The sequence below is a fragment of the Camelus ferus genome, chromosome 1 (assembly GCF_009834535.1).
Source record: "Camelus ferus isolate YT-003-E chromosome 1, BCGSAC_Cfer_1.0, whole genome shotgun sequence".
Lineage (NCBI taxonomy): Eukaryota > Metazoa > Chordata > Mammalia > Artiodactyla > Camelidae > Camelus > Camelus ferus.
In genome coordinates, this window is record NC_045696.1 from 47662035 (window position 1) to 47684538 (window position 22504).

Genomic DNA, 22504 nt, shown 5'->3' on the forward strand with positions numbered 1-22504 from the left:
TCCTGAGAAAATAATTCCTCCCATTCAAAGGAACTCCCAAAAGGCTATTAGTGGATTTTTCAGCCAAAACACTGAGAGAATGGGATAATATAATCAAAGTGCTGGGAGGAAAAAAAACCCCTGCTAATCAAGAACATGTTATCCAGCAAATATGTCCTTTAGAAATGAGGGAAAGATAAAAAAAAAAAAATCAACAAACAAAACAAAAGCTGAGGGAGTTAATTACCAGTAGTCCTGCCTTACAAGAAATATTAAAGGATGTTCTCCAAGCTGAAATGAAAAGAAACTAACTAGTAACTTGAAAACATAAAACTCACTGGTAAGGGTAAATACATAGTCAAAATCAGGATACTTTAATTTTGTAATGGTGGTATATAAATCACTTAAATCTAGTATAAAGTTTAAAAGACAAAAGTATTAAAAAAAAACCATAGCTACAATAATTTCTTAATGGATATACAATAGTAAAACATGTAAGCTATGAAATAAAAAACAAAATGTTTGTGGGGGGAGGGAATATAAAGGTCAGGTTTTTACATGCAAGTGAAGTTGTTATACTTAGAATAAACTATTATAAGTATAACGTATTTTATGTAAATCTCATAACCACAAAGCAAAAACGCGTAGCAGATGCACAGAAGATAAAAAGAAAGGATTCAAAATATAACACTACAGAAAATCATTGTAACACAAAGGATGAGACCAAGAGAGGAAGAAAGAAACAAAGGAACTAAAAAGCAGCCAGAAAACAATCAATAAGATAGTAGCAGTAAGTCCTTATCTATCCATAATTATTTTAAATGTAAGTGGATTAAATTCTCCCATCAGAAATTGTATAGTGGCTGAATAGGTAAGATCCAACTATATGCTGCCTATAAGAGATTCACTTTAGTTTTAAGGACACACATTAGCTCAAACTGAAGAGATGGAAAAAAATATACAATGCAAATGGAAACCAAAAATGAGCATGGGTTAACTATACTCATATCAGAACAAATAAACTTTAAGTCAAAAATGATAAGAAGAGGGAAAAAAAAGTTATTACCCAGTGATAGAGAAGTTGAATCATCAAGAGGCTATAACAATTGTAAATACACATACATCCAACATCAGAGCACCTAAATATATTAAGCAAATAGTAACAAATTTAAAGGAAGAAATAGACAGCAACGCAATGATAGTAGGGAATCAAAAAAAAAAAAAAAAAAGAAAGGAAAAAAATCATGATCATCTCAATAAACACTGAAAAAGCATTTGATAAAATTCAACACCCATTCATGATAAAAAAAAAAAAACTCTTACCAAAGTTGGTATAGAGGGAAACATATCTCAACATAACAAAAGCTATTTATATTTAATGTGATCACTATCAAATTACCCAGAAAATTTTTCACAGAAATAGAACAAATAATCCTAAAATTTATACAGAATCACAAAAGACCCAGAATTGCCAAAGCAATACTGAAGAAAAAGAATGAAGCTGGAAGAACAACCCTCTCAGACTTCAGATACTACTACAGAGCTATGTAATCAAAACAGCATGGTTTTGATACAAAAACAGACATATGGATCAATGGAACAGAATAGAGAGCCCAGAAATAAAACCCACAAACTTTTGGTCAATCTTTGACAAAGGAGGCAAGAACATACAACGGAGTAAAGACAATCTCTTCAGCAAATGGTGCTGGGATAACTGGAGAGCCATATGTAAATCAGTGAAGTTAGAATGCTCCCTCACACCATACACAAAATAAACTCAAAATGGCTTAAAGACTTCAACATAAGACAAGACACTATAAACCTCTTAGAAGAAAACACAGGCAAAGCATTATCTGACACAAATCTCAGCAATGTTCTCCTAGGGCATTCTACTCAGGCAATAGAAATAAAAGCAAAAATTAACAAATGGGACTTAATTAAACTTATGAGCTTTTCACAGCAAAGGAAACCATAAGCAAAACAAAAAGACAACCTACGGAATGGAAGAAAATATATGCAAAAGATGAAACTGACAAGGGCTTAATTTCCAGAATATATAAACAGCTCGTACAACTTAATAACAAAATAAAACAACCCACCCAATCCAAAAATGGACAGAAGACCTAAACAAGCAATTCTCCAATGAAGACATGCAAATGCATTGAAAAAAAAATGCTCAATATCATTAATCAGAGAAATGAAAATCAAAACTACAATGAGGTTTCACCTCACCCCAGTTAGAATGGCCATTATTCAAAAGTCCACAAATGATAAATGCTGGAGAGGGTGTGGAGAAAAGGGAACCCTCCTACAGTGTTGCTGGGAATGTAGTTTGGTGCACCCATTATGGAAAACAGCATAGAGATTCCTCAAATGACTAAAAACAGACTTACCATATGATCCAGCAATCCAACTCCTGGGCATATATCAAGAGGAAACTCTTAATTTGAAAAGATACATGCACCCCAATGATCATAGCAGCACTATTTACAATAGCCAAGACATGGAAACAACCTAAATGTCCATCAACAGATGACTGGATAAAGGAGCTGTGGTATACTTATACAATGGAATAGTACTTGGCCATAAAAAAATAATAAAATAATGCCATTTGCAGCAACATGGATGGACCTAGAGATCATCATTCTAAACGAAGCCAGAAAGAGAAAGAAAATACCATACGATACCACTTGTATGTGGAATCTAAAAATAAAGAAAAAAAGAGGACACTAATGAACTCATCTACAAAACAGAAACAGACTCACATAGTAAACAATCTTATGGTTACCAGGGGAGGAGGGTGGGAAGGGATAAATTTGGGAGTTAAAGATTTGCAAATGTTAGCCACCATATATAAAAATAGATTAAAAAACAAATTTTTCTGTATAGCACAGGGAACTGTGTTCAATATCCTGTAATAACCTTTAATGAAAAAGAATGTGAAAACAAATATATGTATGTATAACTAAAACATTATGGTGCACACCAGAAATTGACACAACATTGTAAGCTGACTATACTTCAATTAAAAAAAATATTGAGATAAATGAAAACAGAAACACAACATACCAAAACATCAGATGCAACAAAAGCAGTTCTAAGAAAGACATCCATAGTGATAAGCACCTACATTAAGAAACAAGAAAGATCTCAATCTAATTTTACACATCAAGGAACTAGAAAAAGAACTAAGACCAAAGTTAACAGAAGAAAGTAAATATCAGAACAGAATAAATGGAATAGAGAATTTAAAAATAGAAAAGATCACTAAAACTAACAGCTGCTTTTTGAAAAGATAAATATAACTGACAAACCCTTAATCAGACTAGGTAAGAAAAGAGTGAAGACTCAAATAAAATCAGAAATGAAAGAGGAGACATTACAACTGATAATACAGAAATACAAAGGACATTAAGAAACTATGAACAACTACTTGCCAACAAATTATATGACGTAGAAGAAATAGGTAAATTCCTAGAAACATATAACCTACTAAGACTGAATCATAAAGAAATAGAAAATCTGAACAACCCAAGAATGAATAGAGAGATTGAATCAATAATCAAAAAATCTCTCAACAAAGAAAAGCCAAGTACCAGATAGCTTTACTGGTGAATTTTATCAAACATTTTTAAAAAATGAATTCCTGTCCTTCTCCATCTTTTCCAAAATTGAAGAGGAAGACACACCTCCAAACTCATTTTCATAAGGCCCACATTACCCTGATTCCAAAACCAGGTACGGACACTACAAGAAAAGTACAGGCTAATGCCAGTGGTGAACATGGATACAAAAATTGTCAACAAAATAAAGCACACCAAATTCAGCAGAGAGATAGGAGGATTGTGTGGTATTCATCTCTGGATGCAAGAACGGTTCAACATACACAAATCAATAAACACCATACATCACATTAATGGAATGAAGAATAAAAATCATTTGATAATCTCAATAGATGTAGAAATAGCATTTGACAAAATTCAACATCCTTTTATGATAAAACCTCTCAATGCATTAGGTACAGAAGCAATATACCAGAATAGACAAAGCCATCTTGAGAAAGAAGAACAAAACTAGAGGCATCACAATTCCTAATTACAAATTATATTACAAAGCTATAGTAATCAAAACAGTATGGCATTGGCAGAAAAACAGAAATACTGACCAATGGACCAGAATAGGAAGCCTAGAGGTAAACTCACACATATACAGTAAACTAACCTTTGACAAAAGTGCCAGGAATACACAATGGGGAAAGAATAGTCTTTTCAATAAATGGTGGGAAAAACAGGTTAAAGACTTAAATGTAAGACCCGAAACCATAGAGTTCCTGGAAGAAAATAAAACAAAAAGCTCCTTGATGTTGGTGTGGGCATTTATTTTTTTGGATATGACACCAAAAGCACAAGTAACAAAAGGAAAAAAAACCCAAGTGGGACTACATCAAAGTGAAAAGCTTTTGTACAGCAAAGGAAACAATCAAAAAATGAAAAGGCAACACACAGAAGGGGAGAAAATATCTGTGGATCATTTGTACGATAAGGGGTTAATATCTAAACTACACAAAGAACTCACACAATTGAATAGCACAAACAAAAACATAAAAACCAAATACTTATTTAAAAATGGGCAAAAAATCTATTGAACAGTTTTCCAAAAAAAGACATACAAATAGCTAACAGGTTCATGAAAAAGGTGTTCAACATCACTAACAATCAGGGAAATGGAAAACAAAACCAAATAAGCTATCACCTCACACCTGTTAGGATGGCTATTATCAAAATGAGAAGAGATAAACAAGTGTTGTCAAGGATGTGGAGTAAAAAGGATCCCTTGTACATTGTTGGTGGGAATGTAAATTGGGACAACCATTATGGAAAACTGTATGTGGTTTCCTCAAAAAATTAAAAGTATAACTACTATATGATCCAGAAATCCACTTCTGGGTGTGTATCTGAAAGATATGAAATCAGTGTCTTGAAGAGATACCTGCACTCCCATGTTCACTGCAGCATTAGTTACTACAAGCAAGATATGGAAATACTAAAGTCACCTTAATATTCACTGATGGATGGGATGTTGAAGAAAATGTGTGTGTATGTGTATGTGTGTGTGTGTGTGTGTGTGTGAGAGAGAGAGAGATTAAGAGGGAGAATAGACTATTATCCATAAACAATTTGGAAATCCTTCCACTTGCAACAAGAATGAACTTGGAGAGCATTCTGCTAACTGAAATAAGCCAGACAAAGAAAGATAAATATTGTGTGCCATGACTTATATGTGGAATCTAAAAATTACAGTAATAATATAGTTGAACTCATAAAAACTGAGAGTAGAGTAAAACCAGCAACTGTGGGCCAGAGGAAACAGGGAGGTGTTGGTTGAAGGGTACAAACTTTCAGTTATAAGATGAGTAAGTTCTGAGGATCTAATGTACAGCATGGTGACTACAGTCAATAATACTGTACTGTATAATTGAAATTTGCTGAGAGAGTAGATCTTAAGCATTCTCACCTCTTACACATGTAAAACAGTAACTATGTGAGGTGGCAGAAATATTAATTAACTTAATTGTGGTAAATATTTCACAATGTATATGTATAGCAAATCATCATGTTGTTCACTTAAAGCATACACTAGCTTTTGTAAATTATATCGCAATAAAAATGGGAAAAAAGTCACTGTCTATCCTAGTCTGGCAAAATACAGTAAAATTAATAAAAATTCATTATATTACATTGGCCTTAACTAATGGAATGGTATACAATTATGGATTTTTTAATATGTGGTTTTTATAAAACATCTTTTGTTAATACGTCTTAATGAAGGTTTTAAAATTGCTGTTTCATCCAGAAGTCAATTAAGAGCAAAAAAATGAAATTTCAAAACATGCAAAAGTACTTGATTTTTAAAAACACATCTTAAATATTTCCACCCACCTACAGAGTGCTATGTAGATAACCCCAAATTTATTAATTTCAAAATTATATTATTTTAACAACTGCAGGGTATTCTAATCTGAAAATTCAGTTTACTTTTGAAAACAGGAAATGGCTATAACCAAACAGGTAGTATTCAAAATTACGAAAGAATGCATATCTTGAGACTTTTGTTTGAGTAATCAATGAGCATGATCAAGGGTTAATGCACAGAGAATTAAAGTCATAATTTCTAGACTAAGTATCTGAGAAAAACTGCGAAAATTTAATTTATTACTCGCTCTGTTTAGAGTACTTTATTCAGAAGATTCCTAACTGCTTAAATTAGTCTGATTAATTTTTCAGGTCTCTTAAAACTAGGAAAAAATAATGGGAACTACTACAATAACTTACGAAAAATTTGCCACAAACCAGTAACTAAAAGATCAGTTCAAATAGATTTTGCCTCTTAAAAAGAGGAGAAGCACAACACCCTCCTAGATGTCAGTTTCATGTCTATTCACAGAATGTACAATGACATCCAGGGAATCAATTAGCCAAGGGGAAAAATAATAAAATTCAGTAATAAACTACCAAAGCCAAGCTTTGATTGTTTCCATCAAAACAAGGAAGGCTACACAGTTTATGAAATCAAAGCACCAGGAAAATCGTAAGATGGAGAAGGTATTTAAATCAGGTCCCTGTCTTCAGGTTGTTCTGCATCTTAAACAGATGATTATATTCTATTTCTAAAGATCTCCTCCGACAGAAGTTACACACCCATTCTCAGGAGACTATAAATCATGCCGCCTCCTCTGCGGAAGACTGTCCTGTTTGTCATTCGAAGCTAAGCCAGACATCAGACCCCTCCTAAGCTGATCCACGGTGTGGTCATTTATCTTGTATAGTCTTGATGGCATCTCTGGGTTAGGGATGGCAAACTGGTTTCAACTGATATGTCAGTTCCAACCTGTTGGTAGTGATGCCTGTACCCTCTCTAAGCCAATCGCCCCTTAAGAGGAAGAAGTGGCACAACAGCTTAGAGAGTGTGTGGTGCACGTGGGATGCGGGAAGGCCTACATAACCGCTTCCCAAAGGGCTCTGTTTGATTGGAGGAAAACAAGGCAAGAGATGTCTTCAGCAGTGGTGAAGAGGCCTTCAACGCCATCCCTTCTCTTGGCTCCTGGGTGTGCTGGAGTGGGGCTGGGCCTGTCTTGGGGTAGTGTACAGTCAGTGGCAGCTGCAGCCAGAATGTCTTCACTTCTTCACCCTACAGTGAGCACAGCAGGCTCCAGGCAAAATTCCAGAAATCTGCGGCGCTGGCCCAACCTGCACTGAGTGTCAGCTTCATGACTTCATCTGATGACGCAGCACTGCTGTCTCTCACTTCCTATCAGCTGCTTCCTGTAAGGAGCTCCTTAAGCTGCAAAATGATTTCAAAACCACCACCCCCAACTTGAGAAAATACATGATGACAAAAAATAAGTTAAAAATTTAATAACACGTGTGATTAAGATGTGATTTTCCATCTTACTACCCACAACTACATCTATACATACTTGAAAAGCTGCAGCACATATATGCACAAGGCATGACACTACTTTAGACAGTCATTGGTAGGCAGGGATCTAAGGACTCCGAGTCATACTCAAAGGCCCCCTAGGGCCTCCTGCCTCCCAGTTCAGAACCACATTGTTCTGTGAGCTGAACACTAGGTAAGAAGACTGCTGTGAGCCTCGTGATGACAAACCTTCAAAAACAAATCTGAGGAAAGTTAGATTTCCATGGCATCTTTTCTTTTAAAGAAGCAATTTTACTTTCCCTTTTAAGGTTATATTTTCATTTAGTCATTTTCATAGCTTTTCTTTAGATATATTCATTTTTTTCTATTCTTTCTAAAATGTGGAAGTCAAAATTAGACATAATAATATGATCTACTGCACACTCATAAAAAGTTCTGTGTTATCACGGGCAAAAGCCTAGTCATCTAGTCTCCCCTCAATGCCTGGGTTAGCATAATTTATCCTTCTACCAGGATTCTCTTTACCTCACTCAGACATACACAAAATCTCTAACTGACTTAATGTTCTCAAAAGTCTAAACATTCTTCTGTTGTTAATACAACTTATGTGTAATTCTGATTGCATTGTCTTACTTTCAGAGTCATTAGCTACAATTGACTCTCTTTTACCAAGGTACACATATGCAGACTAATGAAGAAAGTTTTGAGATCTTGCTTCTGATATGGCAGGGTAAAAATCAAACTGTAAGAATCAAAGTGTATATAATTCCAGACAAAAGAAAAATGGTTGGCTTTTTCATATTTTATCTGCAATACAGGTGAGATCCTCTGAGATATTTTAGCAAGAAACTTCATTATAGATGTAAAAAATGTCATTATCATGATAATAAGTGCAGTCAGAAAGAAAAGGAAGCCTAAGTGCTGTCAATGGTGATAATTTCAATTGCCAGGTGAAAGCAATGTAAATGAATAAAATCTAAGAATGTGATTTAAACAAAAAAAAAGGAAGTCAATCCACTGAACTCCTGAACCATCCCGCTATTTGCTGGGAACTGGCACAAAGTAACAATTTTAAACAGAGTATATATTGATGCCATATAAATCAGTCAGGCACAATGTCTGTACTGTTTTTTAATATTTTAATTTTATCTCTAATTCCTCTCACATCAAGCTCTTCCTCCAATGCAATTTGCTCAGTGGTACAGAGCTCTACTGCTGCTGCTGTCAAATAGTAAATCACCAGCTAACATGGTAACCAAACAGTAGGTAAGGGACGTTCTTCCTTATAGAAGTGTTAGAGGTAATAAGTGATGAAAATACAATGGAATTAAAATACAAGATTTTGGAGCTCCTAAGGGACCTGACCTTTGATCATTAACTGTTCATATCACTAAAAGAGAAACAACTGAACAATATATGGCTCCTGATAGAACACACTACCACCTATGAAGTATCTTGACAAGAAAAAAAAAAAAACACACACACATGCACATTTGAATTTGATCAAGCTGCTAGATTCTACCAATTTACAAAGAAATAAACCGACTGAAAGAATGCAGTAATGCAGTAAGCAAAATTTAAACTATGAAAACTGTAAGACAACCAACCCAGTTTTTCCTATGAATAAACTGCAAAAAAAAAAAAAGAAAGAAAGAAAAGAAAAAGAAAGAGAAAGAGTGAGCGATAAAGAGAAATGTAAGGATAGAGTAGAGGGACTATGAATTATATTATCACAGGAAATAAATAGAAATGAAAACAATAGATTGGATATTTTATGATATTAAGAAAGCACTGATAATTTTTAGGTGTAATATATATAATGTGGTTATGTTCTTACACAGGGTTCTTTAACAATACATGCTAAAATATATACAGATATAACTGTATAGTGTCTGGAATTTCCTTCATAATTCAGTTTGGGGGCAGTAGGTAAAAGTACAGATAAAACAGTTTGCCCAGGAGTTGATAATTGTTGAGGTTCGATGATGAGTTTCTGATTTCATAATATTCTCTTTAAATCTGTCTAGTTTTGCAATTTCCCACATATATTAGTTTACTAGAGCTGCCATAACAAAACACTGCTGACTAGGTGGCTTAAAACACAGAAATGTTTATCTTCACAGCTCTGGAGGCTGGAAGTCCAAGATCAAGGTGTTGGCAGGTTTGGTTTCTTGAGAGACCTCTTTCCTTGGCTTACATATGGCAACCTTCTCACTGTGTCCTCACATATTCTCCTCTCTGTGCACACCCATCTCTGGTGTCTCCTTGTGTGTCCACACTTCCTCTTCTTATAAGGACATCAGTCACATTAGATTAGGGCCCACCCTAATGTCTCATTTAAACTTAATCGCCTCTTTAAAGGTCCTCTCTCCAGACACAATCACATTCTCGGGGTTGCTGGGGGTTAGGACTAAAACATATGAATTCAAGGGAGACACAATTCAGCCCATAACACCATAATAAAATGTTTTAAAATAAAAGATAAAATATAACATTGAAAATACAAAATTCTAAAAATACACTAGAATAAGTACATAAAATCTGTAACTTCAAAAACTGAATTTTTAAAAAGTATGACACCTTTTAATATATACATAGGCCTCCTTAGTCAATGCATATCCCTAGCTGAATGTGATGTTTCAATTTTCCTGAAGTGCCTTTCTGAGATCTCAGAGACTTAACATACATCATAAGAGAAAGAAAATTCTGTTGTGAGCAGCTAGCTGTATCTTGCTACCAGACTGTTAGGAGCTGAATGTTTGAGTCCTTCCTAACTTCACATGTTGAAACCTAATTCCCACTGTGATGGTGCGTGGAGGTAGGGCCTTTGGGAAGTCATTAGGTCATGAAGGGGAGCCATCATGAATGGGATCAGTGCCCTTATAAAGGGAGGCCAGAGAGATAGCTCACTCTCTTTCCACCATGGAGGACACAACAGTATGTCGGCAGTCTGCAAACCAGAAGAGGGTCCTCACCAGAACCCAACTGTGCTGGCATCCTGATCTTGGACTTCCAGCCTCCACAACTTTGAGAAATGAATTTATGTTGTTCATAAACCAGCCAGCTTATGGTATCTTGCTATAGCAGCCCAAGCTAAGACATAGAGAACTGTCTACTTATAAAAGAATTATTCATCTAACAAATATTAGCCCTTACTTTCAAAATTACAAAAATTGAGAAACTGACATGAGTTAGGTGACAGCTTAATAGGAAGATCTGTAGCTGGCTAACTGCCCTCACCCAGTGTCCCATTTCTAACTCACTGGAGGTCACCAGTGGAGGGCCAGGTGCTTGATTTCCCTGTCCTGCGCAATAGGATTTAAATAAAATCATAGAGAAAATACTGGCCAAACCTAACATACCAGGAAAAATAGCACATTAGTTAAAAGTCAACATTAAATTCCAAAACAGGTCCTGACAATATTAAAAAATGGGCCTCATAAAGTGATAAAACTTAATAGGAACAAATGTATGATTCTACACTAGGGTCCAAAAATACTTACTGGAAAAATATAAGGGAGGTATGGTTTAAGAAGAATACACAGTTAAACATTTTATTAAGAATTTTAATTGGTAATAAAGACACTGAGGGTCAATAATGTGCTTACCGAGAATTAATATATTAGGCTACAGCAACAGAATTACAACAACTTAAAGACAGGATGATCCCATTTTATTCAAGGTTGCTAGAGTTTCATCTGACATTTTTTTCTAGGTGATACACTTTATAAAGAAGAGTATTAAAATGGTGAATATATTTAATGTCATGTCAAATAAAAAATAGCAACAGAACTTGGAAATGTGAGGATAAAATAAGACTGAAGAGAGACAGAAAACTTCAAATATCTGGAGGGCTGCCATCTGAAAAGGCTTTAGGCCTATCCTTCATGGCCCCAAGAGGGAAGAATGAAGTTAGCCTTGCTAACTCCTCTTCATCCTTCAGTAAGTATCTCTTCCTCAGAGAGGTCTTCTCTGGCCTCTGAACTTTGAGCTCCTGATCACTGGCTTCCTTCCACACACACATTCTTCTCTGCTGGGCACCAATCCTACTTTCATTTGTCAAATTGTGTTAGTCCCACTCAATGGTAAATTCCCAGAGAGTGGGGGGACCATGTCTGATTTGTTGGTCCTATGACACTCAGTGCCTAGCGTAGATAAATGAATGAAGGAATGCATGAGAAATAGATTTGACATTAATATGGAAATGTATTTTTCCAACACAGCTGCACAAAGATTCATGGGATGCCTCAAGAAGTAGCAGTTTTTCTTTTGTGGGAAACCCTTGCTCATGCTTAAAATGCCATCCACTTGCCTGGGGCAGGGGTGGGTGAGGTAGAGGGGATTAAAGCATGGGGGACTGGATTAAATGGTTTTTAACCTTCTTGCCAACCTGATGCTCTGTGATCTGAGCTCCACTGGGAAAGGTTGTGCTCATTACATCATAGATTTCATTTTAGCACATCGGCTATTTCTGATCCATTTTGGAAAACTTTAGTAATACGTTTCTATGTAACTGCTCCTGTTCAAACTCAAATTTCATTTTATATTTATATCTTTTCCTCTTCCTTCTCTTCTTACTCCAAAAAAGCTGATGATAAGTATTTCCATTTTATTGTAAGGATGAACAAAGCTTCAGAAAACATAATTGCAGATACTGAAGTAAGGACAGACTCAGAGATGAGAAAAATACTTCTGAGATTCTCAGCATCAATTGTGTTGAAAGTGAATGCAGATTTGACAAATGAAACAAAGTCATTACCTCTCCATTTCCCTTTCTGCTGATTTGATTTTTACAGCAGCCCAATTTTCCATAGAAACAGATCAGATTTACAGCAAATACAAAGATTGCATCTTTTATTTATAAGGCCAAAAAAATCCACCTAAATAATTTTCATTAAAATTGTGTCCTGTAATACTGGCTTTCAGAGTATGAGTCAAGCATTACACAACTTTGCTTATTCCTGTGGGAATTAATTAAGCAAAGACCTTGAAGGTTAATCTCCTCAGCACAGCTCCCAAGACTACCAATTCTGACCTTGATTACTTGATTCGGTTTGATAATGAAGTTTGGGGATGAAGCTGTGAGGTGTGTGAGCAAATACACATGCTCACTATCCTTTCTCCAGCCTCTGCTTTTCTTCTAGGGGAACAGCTTTGTGAGAGCATCTTCTAGCCTAAATTAGGCAATTACGGAATGAGGAAATCAACATGTTATTGATCATTAATACTTAAAATACAAATACAATTTACTTATTTTGAATCTTATTACATCCATGGAGAAGGTTTTGAAAAATTAGGTAGAAAGATAGGGAGAGGAAGTTACATGTGAGGGGAGGCTGGCAGGTGACATCCTGGAGCTGAGAGTAGTGTTGGGAGAACACCCACGCACCAGGCAAAGGCACTTCCAGAGAGCTCCCACACAATCAGGACTGACTAAGACTGTCCTGAGTAAACTGGGGCTGGATCGAGATCATTCCTATCACCTTTAAACTTAATGCCTAACTTTTTCTGAGGATATAATCCCTTATTCTAAGGATAAGCAAGACAAGGAAGGGATTACAGAGAAAATAGGAGGACAGGGAAGTTACAGTTTTCAAATGCTCAATGTTTTCCTCTTGTACCGGGTCATGCTAGCATTTAAAGACCAGTGAGTAGATCCTTGATTTATATCACCTCACTCTGTATATTTCTATGTCTTCTACAGCTTTAAGCACACCTTCCAAATAATGCAGTCATTCCTACATTTAGAATAACTTCGAACATGTCTCTGAGACAAAAAAAAGTACATGTGAAAAAAGCATGCCTATGCTAAGCAAAAGTTACATGGATGTATCATTCAGAGAAGAGCTTATTAAACTTTAATGTGCATACACATCACCTGGACATCTTGCTAACAGGCAGATTTTAATCCAGTAGGTCATGGTTGGGGCCTGAGATTCTGCATTTATAACAAGCTCTCAGGTGATGCTGTGGCTGCTGGTCCACAGATCACATCTGAGGAGGATTTAGACCATGATGTGAAAATCTGGCTTCGGCAGGAAATCTGTGCCCCCAACTTCATTTCCACCTTTATATTTTGCCCCCTAAGTTCCTGAGCTCTTTCCTGTTTCACTGGTATCAGAAAATTTCAGGACCAAGAAGAGTGGGTACAAAAGGAAAGAAAATATTCTGAAATTACAACTTCAAGTGGAGCAATAAGAAGATTTTAAGTTGTCTCAAGGGTAGACATACTTTTTGATATGCATGAATTATACATACTTCATGCAAATCACTGAACGAATACATGGTAGCCTGTCTATTTCTTTCCATAAATGAAGCCCTATGTCTGCATAACTTAACGGAAGTTCATTAAATTAATGCACAGCACACCATCATTGTTCAGGTATCTCTGGAGAGTGAGGCGATCTGAGTAAGTCAAATTTTCCGGATGACTGGAGTTTATCTTTTTACGTTTCCAAACAAATTTATTTTATTGATTTTTAATCTAAATCTTTCAGAATTATATATTCAATACCTGTTAGATATACAAAACAAGCTTTAATATATCTACAGTTATCCAGGGTCAGTGATGATTATTCTATGGCATGATGTAAGTACCATGCTACAGAAGGTATTGGGTGCATGTGGGGCTCTGCACTCCCACACACACAGTGTCCCTCTGGGGGCGTCTCAGGTTATTTCCAGCAAACTTTTGCCTGTTCCTATGCAATCAGCTGCCACTTCATATGCTCTGTGATTGTCCTCCTCTTACAATTTTTTAATCTGCAGCTTTATTTTTCCCATAATATTCTGGGGAAGCTTTTCAGACTGACTTTCTTCCCATTTCCCTCATGCTTGTTTTTTTAATGCAGGTGCTCTCTTCCAGGGTTTTGAGTTACTGGTTCCCTGAATCAGTGCAATCATTCCGGCTTAAAGAAATCACCAAAGTCAATTCTCCCTTAAGTATCTCTTACTATGACTACTTAATACTCACTGATCCCGGTGTCCTTACAGTACTGGACCAAGTACTGTCCCATGACTTTTAGAAGATGATTATACTCTTGGACATTGAGAAATTCCTGTTTATTATGGGATGGTTCCATGATCTCCAGGGGTATATTAACAATGCCAACCACACCTGCACCAAGTCTGGAAGAACGCATACATATATAAATTATATGAAATTTAGCTGAGGAAAAAGAAAAAGCAACTATACCCTGGTCTTTTGAAATCACTTTTCAAAACATAACTTCAGTTATTTGGTCTGGACCATGTCAGAGTTTAACAAATTGTAATTATTTTGTTAAATAAATCTATAGTAATCCCAGGTATCTTTGGTTCCATAATACAAAAATCTCTTAATACATCATTACTGAATTAATATGACACCTTTTCCAAATGTATAACCTTATATGGGGAGTCAGGGTGGGTGGGAAGCAGCAATCTTTTAGCATTAAACACCCCTAACAATGCCTTGCAGTGATACACTGACACGGTCCTTTTAATGACACTGGCCAGAGAGTTACTTTCTTCATCCTCATCGCCTCTGTCAGGCTGGATTTCTCCTCATTGCAGAGTTCCACGGGTGCTCAGAGAATTCTACTAAGGGAATATGCAGGTTAGATTATTCCATAAGGTAACAACTAGATGGATAAACTAGATTTTTTTTTTTTAACATTTTTAGCGGCTCATGGTATATGCAGCTGGGATATTCTCCTCAGTGACATGAGCTGTTTAGGGAAAGGACACCCAGGAGTCTAGCTCCTTAGGGACTCCCATCGCCCATGGCCCAGTACACAAGTCATGCCTTCCCAATTTGGGGCCCCTGCTTATCATGTTTTTCACCACTTCCCCCTTCCACCCTGCCCTCCCTTCACTATTCATTCTGTAAGTCTAAATCTGGGCATCATTTATTTCAGGAAAGCAGGCTTAACTTCCCCCAGTTTGGTTTACCACCCCTCCTAAAAGACTCTTTTTGCACCTGATACTTGCCTCTAACATATATTTGTTTGTTCATTCATTTGGTGATTCATTCATGCTCAGTACCTAGCCCCAATCCAGGAACTAGCAATATATTATGAGTAAGAAAGAGAAGGTCCCTATTTATGAAGTTTCTCCTCTACTGAAGGGTGACAGGCATTAAGGGTGACAAGATCATTTCAGATGGTAGTGAGTGGGAAACACAGCAGGTCCTGTAGTACGTGAAGAGAGAGACAGGTGGAGAGGGTGAGGTCAAGGGCTAATTTTACTTAGACAGTCCAGCAAGACCTTCCTGTGGAGGGGACTTCAGAGCTGGTGCCTGGGTGACATGCTAGGACCAGCAGTGAGATCTGAGGACAGAAGGTTCAACGCAGGGGGAACAGCAAATGTCAAGGCTTCCTAAGCAGGAAGGAGCTTAGGACGGGTGAGGAACAGGAAGCCTGCTGGTGTGAGGGGAATGCACTGAGGGTAGGTGTGGGCAGGGGTGCCCCAGAGCCAGGCAGAAGCCAGATTACCGGAAGACTATGTTCTATTCCACATGCACTGGGATTTTAAGCAGGAGAGTAAACTAATTTATGTTTTAAAAGATCATTCTTGCTGTTCCCACACAATATAAAAGATATGTATGCATACACTTGTCCATCTCACTGGACTACAAGTTCCTTAGCAAAAAGTAGTAGGTCTTCACCATTTTGTCTGCAGAGCTTGGTAAGCACCTGGCTTGCATGTGTATGCACAGGACATTGCAAAACAAGAACTTGCTGAATGAACAAAGAAGTGAACCACCAATTCCCCGAAGCGAGGAAGCAAGATGAAACGGATGTTGCCCTGAGCCATTCTTCTGGTCACGGTTATCCTGTCTGCCTCTGCACTTTTCTATGGTCTCTCTTCAGGACTCCATAATTCATGAGAGAAGCTGGTGGAGTTTCAGACCACTGGGAAAGTACTCTGGAATCCAAACAGGCTGGAGAGTGTTACTAACATAGGCTCATGCAGGTAACTGGCAGGAACTCATACACACAAGGGCTGCACAAAATGTTAACAGGGCTGCGTTATAAGGCTACAGATTTTTCTCTTCTAATATTTCTTCACTCTGCTTAGATTATTTATAAATTGGTGAAATATTAAAATGTAACCAAAGTAGATAGGACAAGAAATGGTAAAGTTTCCAAAAGCATGCTTTTTCTGTACAGCAGGCATGCAGCTCCACCAATATTATGAATTAGGCAGAATATTGCTTGTGCACTGATGGGAAGGGTGGACAGAGGATAGGACACCTGCTCCCATTATGATTAATCACTTATCTAACTCCACAGACAGAATCTTACTGCAACCTCTCTCATCCTGCCTGTGCCTCTGAAAACAAAAACATACTTACAAGGACTTCAGTTTTAGTTGTGGGCCCACTTTCTCATGCATTTTGATCAAGCGGTTATTACTGTAAATGAACATCCCAGCTTGGCTTTGGTTTTCTATGTTCACTCCAAAGAACAGGGAGAGTGTCCTTGCTTTTTTTAATTCTCTAGCATTACATTTAGAAAGTTAAAAAAAAGTTTTATTTAATAAAAATATACAATTTACAGACTGTTAATAATTAAACTCAGAAGGTAAACATTAAAGGAACTGTAAATAAAACATCCAGGTATTTTGCAAAACCTCGTGGGCAACTCAGTACCTCTGTATAGCCAAGTATTTTGCATAAACATGATAGCCAATAATTAAACCAGTCAAACACAAGCATTCTTTGACTCAAAAATGAGTTTACCAATTTAAATTTATAAGAACTAGAAAGTGCAAAGGAGCTGTGAAATGTTAACTGGTCTAATAAGTACACTGCAGCATTTTTGAAAAATGATTTTGACTATTTTAAAATTTAGGTGTTTCTAAACACTGGATGCGATTTCTAATTTTCAGCATGTTCTCACACCTCCAAATATCCTACATAGATTGGAATGTGACAAAAGATATTCTTTAGTTTTCTTTTTCCAAAATTAAAGATAAGTCAAAGTTAATACAGCAAGTTTACAAGGGTAACAGATATTAGTTCCTGTTTTTCTTACTCTGTCTGCTATGCTATGTTTTATGTGACTTTTGCATTAAAAGTGTAAAGACAGAAATTGATACATAGCAGGAAATGATAGAAACAACCACAGTAACAGGATGCTGCTTGGAGCATGAAAAGCACCTGGATGTAAGAACCAGAAAGATGGAGCTGGCTTCAGATGCAAGTTCATCCTTGGAATAACCCTGCGACTATGGATGAGTGACTTCAACTTTCTGTCTCACCTGAAAAAATGGGAATAATACCTGCCCAGCCACTTGGGATGCCGAGAGGACTAGAGGAGATGATTTAAATATAATGTGAACTGATTAGGAGCCTAGCAAATGTTATTTTCTTTTCTCAACCAAGAATAGTACCAAATATAACTCTTCCTCTCCACCCATTCTGTAGCTCCTCTCATTCCACAAAAACAGCTTTTCTTTTCAAATTCATGGCCATGGGCCATTACAACTGACATAACATAGTTACTGGACTGATTAGAAGTATCCATCACTAAAGGACAATGATAAAGTTCTATCAGTCCTTTTATGTGGATATGATACACAGAGTACATCAGACTTTCTGAGGGAGTGATTGACATATATTACGTATTTTTAAATGCATATACATGTCGGGTTAAATATGTATGAATCAAACTTTTTTTCAAAAATGTCTACTCAATAATTAAATCACTATTGTTCCACGAAAAAGAATACTGACTTTGTAAGGGATCCCAAAACAGGGTGTTAGAGGATATTACTCTGTGATGTTACGTGGCATACTGATTGTCTTTACATTTTAAAAAAGCATTCTGCTATAAAGACAAGTTCATGTCAACTGGCTTTATAAAATACAGGTTGGTCACCTTTCATGCCTATCATTATGATGGCAAAAAAGTCAACAACCAGCTTTTTCTTTCTGAGGACTTTAAAGAGGCCTTTGCTTTTCAATGAAGATTTCTATGGCATTTATTTAATATTAATTTTGATGAATGCAAAATTAACATTTCCAATTTAAATTTTGAGGAAAGTTATGGTTATACAGCACTTTATGGTTCACAAAAAAATGCTTAAAACTAGTAATTCTTCCCTAGAAATTTGTTTCTTGAAATTATCATGGATTTTAAAGTGTGACTTTACTTGACAACAGTGATTACTTTCAGTTTAACTTGCTTAACACCTGAGCTGGACAGCAAGTCAACCTTACCAATGAAAATAATGGTTTTGTAATATAGGCTTGCTATTTTTATTTTGCCCATATATAAGTGACACATTTATTTGAAATATATTCTATCTTAAACTGTAAGCAGTGCTAGAAAAGGGAAGGAATTAGAACCAATCCTCCAGAGTTTAAATGGTAAAGGACACAGAGAAAATGAAGCTGGCAGCTGATCTCCTGGGAAGTTCTCTTCCTCATCCAATCAGACACTGAACTAATTTTTCACTCTGTGCTTAGAAGTTTTAACATTACGTTAATATGTGCATACATGAAAATATGATTTTATAAATACTTTCCATTAGTTATGTTGGTTGGGGGATTTTGACCATATTATGCTTAATATTATAAAATATCACAGGTTGAGAAAGAGAAACTCACAAAATCACCAAATCTGCCTACTCAGAAATTAGAATGTTTTAACGTAGTGTAAGGATTTTAGCAAATAGAAAACCTTATTATCTTACCTTCGCTTCTCTTGAAGAATCTTATGCTTTGCTTTTACATCTTCCGAAGCTTTTTGTAATACATCCTGGAGAAGCACATTTGGTTAGTGAGAGAACATAATGCCATTAAATTAATGAGCACTGAGCTGATATTTATTATCCTATTATCCAAAGGTTTCACAAGGGTAATAGTGATAGGTCACAGTGCCCAATGCAATTCTACCTGAGAAGATACTCAATAAATACTTGATAAATGATTACGTTCCAAAAGCTACGAAGACAAACCAAATTCTGGCCCACAGGTTCTCTTTCTGCACATATTCTGATGTCTTCTCTGTTTTTCAGAGAAAGAGACACTGCTCCCTGTAATGTCACAGTGGTTTTCACACAAACTACATGAAAGCTTGGGAAAGCCATTCAATGTACCTAGACTCTGGCTTTGGTCTGTGAGAACATAAAATACTGAATCACGTGATCCACCACTAAGGCTTCTTTCGGGAGTGGGTGGAGATTACAATTAAAAAATTTGTCAAAGGCCAAAGAAAATGTCTCCTTTTTACCAAGTTCCATACTCCCCAAACTTTCCCTTGATAGGCAATCCCATCCCCCCACTTTCTCCCTCTCACAGGTCCTATACCAGTGCCCATCTGTCTTCCTTCTCTTTTAATTTGATATATTAGCTCATTCACTGCCCTATCTCCAGAATGTTCCCTCCAGTCAGGCAGAAAAGAAATTATGCATTATTACTATCTCACAAATAAGAACAGACTTTTAATGTACTGTATCCACCTGAAGTGAAAGATGGGCATCTCATTTGATGGGTATACCACTGACTGAACCTTGTTTTCACTGACTTTAAAGTAAAAGAAAATGGTAAATTGTTGGTGAGTATTTCACTTCAAATTCAACTACTCAACTGCCTAGAGGAATTTCAGAGGTCAAAAGCTGAGGTCATTCTACTTTGCTCTCTTCTCTGAGTTAAAGAAACCAGTGTGCATCAGAGCATCAAAGCAAGCTGGTCAAAGACATCCCCACCCTTCCCGTCAATGCACTTAGAGCACCGAGCAAAGAGAGAGCGAGATGTAAAGTGCTAAGGGAAGAAGAAAGTGAGGTCCTGACCTATTAGAGTCTGTTTCTCTTGTCTCACAAATACATAAAGCCAAGGAAACTGATTTTTAGAGATGAAATAAAGAAAGATTAAACTTTTCTTTAAAAATCAGTAACAATAAGATAGGTCTATATTTAACTTAAAAAGAAAATGAAAAGAAAAAGATAAAAGAGAATTTGGGGAAAGCCATGGACAGCTTTGGGGAATTAACATGTGCTACTCTTTAATTCCACCGCATATTCATGATCCTTAGATATGAGAGCTCTTTATCAGACACAGCTCTGGTCCTTGAAAGTTTAAGGACAAATTACAGAAAGAATTCATACAGTGAGTCTGTAGAAGAGGATGAAGAAAAGGTGAAGTGAAACATTTTTTTCTCCATACACCTCCTTCTACCACTGTATGCAAGCAAATAAATGTGTTGTGCAATGATTCACCATGGTAGAAAGCTTGGTACCATGTCTTGCTAAAAGTTAGCAAACTTACAATACATGTCCTGCAGCAATATTCTTTTTTTTTCCTAGTTGCTACGAACTATAATTAATAATAATAGTTCTTTATAACCTATCTTACTCATGGGCATAGCGCAAGGATTAAGAGGATGTTTATGGATTGTGTGGAGCAACTCATAAGAAAAGAGCTTTGTAAGCTGGAAGCACTGTTATTAATATTCATAATTATAGCACATAACTCCTAGCACTGGAAAGAAGGATTGCTTATTAGTCTCCTCCTTGCTCTCCCCATTTATTTAGGTCCATAGGGAGCTATAATTTGAAAAGATATTTTCAAGGAGACTTGATAGGCTAGTTTTTTCTGCTAGCTTTTCATTATTTTCTCTTTTTCTCATATGACTCTTCATTTTAAAGACATGAGCTGTGATGCTCTTCTCCACGGTTCCCAATTCACCCCACAATTTATTCATCTTCTCTCTCAATCTCAGCCTTCTCCTCACTCACCTTGCCGAGTTTTTGCTCCTTTCTCTGCACTCAGCTATTCTGTTTATCTGTGTTAAAATTAATCTTCTGAGTTTGCCTCTGTTTAAAAGTCTAGAAAGTAAGTGGTAAGAGACAACTGTGTACAAGAAAAAGCAAATGACACTGTTTGCCATTTAAGAAGACTGACTCTCTATGTCCCACCTTGGCAGGAGAAGACAAGGAAGTTCTGTCAGAGTGGTTTGCTTCAATTTGTACTTCTTTCAGTGTGAGTTCAGCTAGAAACAAAATTAAGATAATAAAATGTCACTCTTTCAAGTATTTTTAAGTGAACATTTTAGTCATCTCTATAACTAGTAAGAATGGCTTAAAGATGATGATCTCGGAAAATCCTATATTCCTCCTATAGCTTTTATGCATTCCAAGAGCAGGTAGCCATCCTTGGCTTCCTCTAATGCACAACAGTTTATAGGGCACACACGTACACATACAAATTCAAAAGTCAGGTCTGAACATTTGGCCGACTGAAAACTCTCTAAAACCAATGAAATATGGATAAAGAGCTACTCGTCACTCCAGGATCACTGGGAAAAAATGGTTTTGTCCTTCTGTGGAAGGAGTGAATGTATAGAACATTCCTTCTTAAAGCAGATGCAACACGAGTCTCTAAAATGATCTCACTCATCATCAGGACAACCAGGGTTTCTAAATATAACAATCTAGTTTCAAATGTGTACTTAGAGCTTGAATTATATTCATAATAATAAATAATATCATAACTAGATAAAACCAAAGATAGAAAATGTGTTAATGAAGTTCCTTAGAGGTAGGAATTACAACTGATTAATTGTGGTTATTTCTACAATGCTTAGAGCAGGGTATGTCTCAGCATAATTGCTCACTTAATGTTTGCTGAATAAAGTAACAATAATGATGTAGCCCATAGGTAATTACATACCTATCTTTACTGCTTCTTCTGCCTTTTTAACTTCATTTTTAAATGTCCCTTTAAAAGATGATGTGACATACAGATACTTTCTGAAATGAAAAAAGAAAGAAGAATATAATCAAGTCAGATTATCATTTTAAAGTACATGATACAAAAATGTTCTTTAGGAAGACTATATATTCTAGAGATATGTAATTATTAAGAGAAATTCATCAAGTAAGTGGCATTCAGTTGGTACATCAGCAAAGTTTATACCTGAGACAAATTTGTCTTTGAATACTTGGAAATTTAGCTTTTGCAAGGGAAATTCAGGAGAGAGATAAGAAAATCTCTGCCCACACAGATGTTCACTTATACATGTAAAATAGGATAATTTTCTCAAAAAAGAAGAATTTCTATGCAATTGTTCCATTATCAAAGTTTCTGGTTAATATA

At 36.3% G+C, this 22504-nt stretch overlaps 1 protein-coding gene across 1 annotated transcript in view; it reads right to left on the minus strand.

The window, feature by feature from the left end:
* The window catches only part of MORC1 (MORC family CW-type zinc finger 1), a 143973-nt gene that overhangs the window by 71357 nt on the left and 50112 nt on the right, over nt 1-22504 (minus strand). The window contains 5 exon segments of the mRNA XM_014565682.2: nt 14393-14547; nt 16757-16900; nt 19102-19166; nt 21325-21398; nt 22079-22158. Of these exon segments, the coding sequence (XP_014421168.2) occupies nt 14393-14547; nt 16757-16900; nt 19102-19166; nt 21325-21398; nt 22079-22158 (518 nt within the window).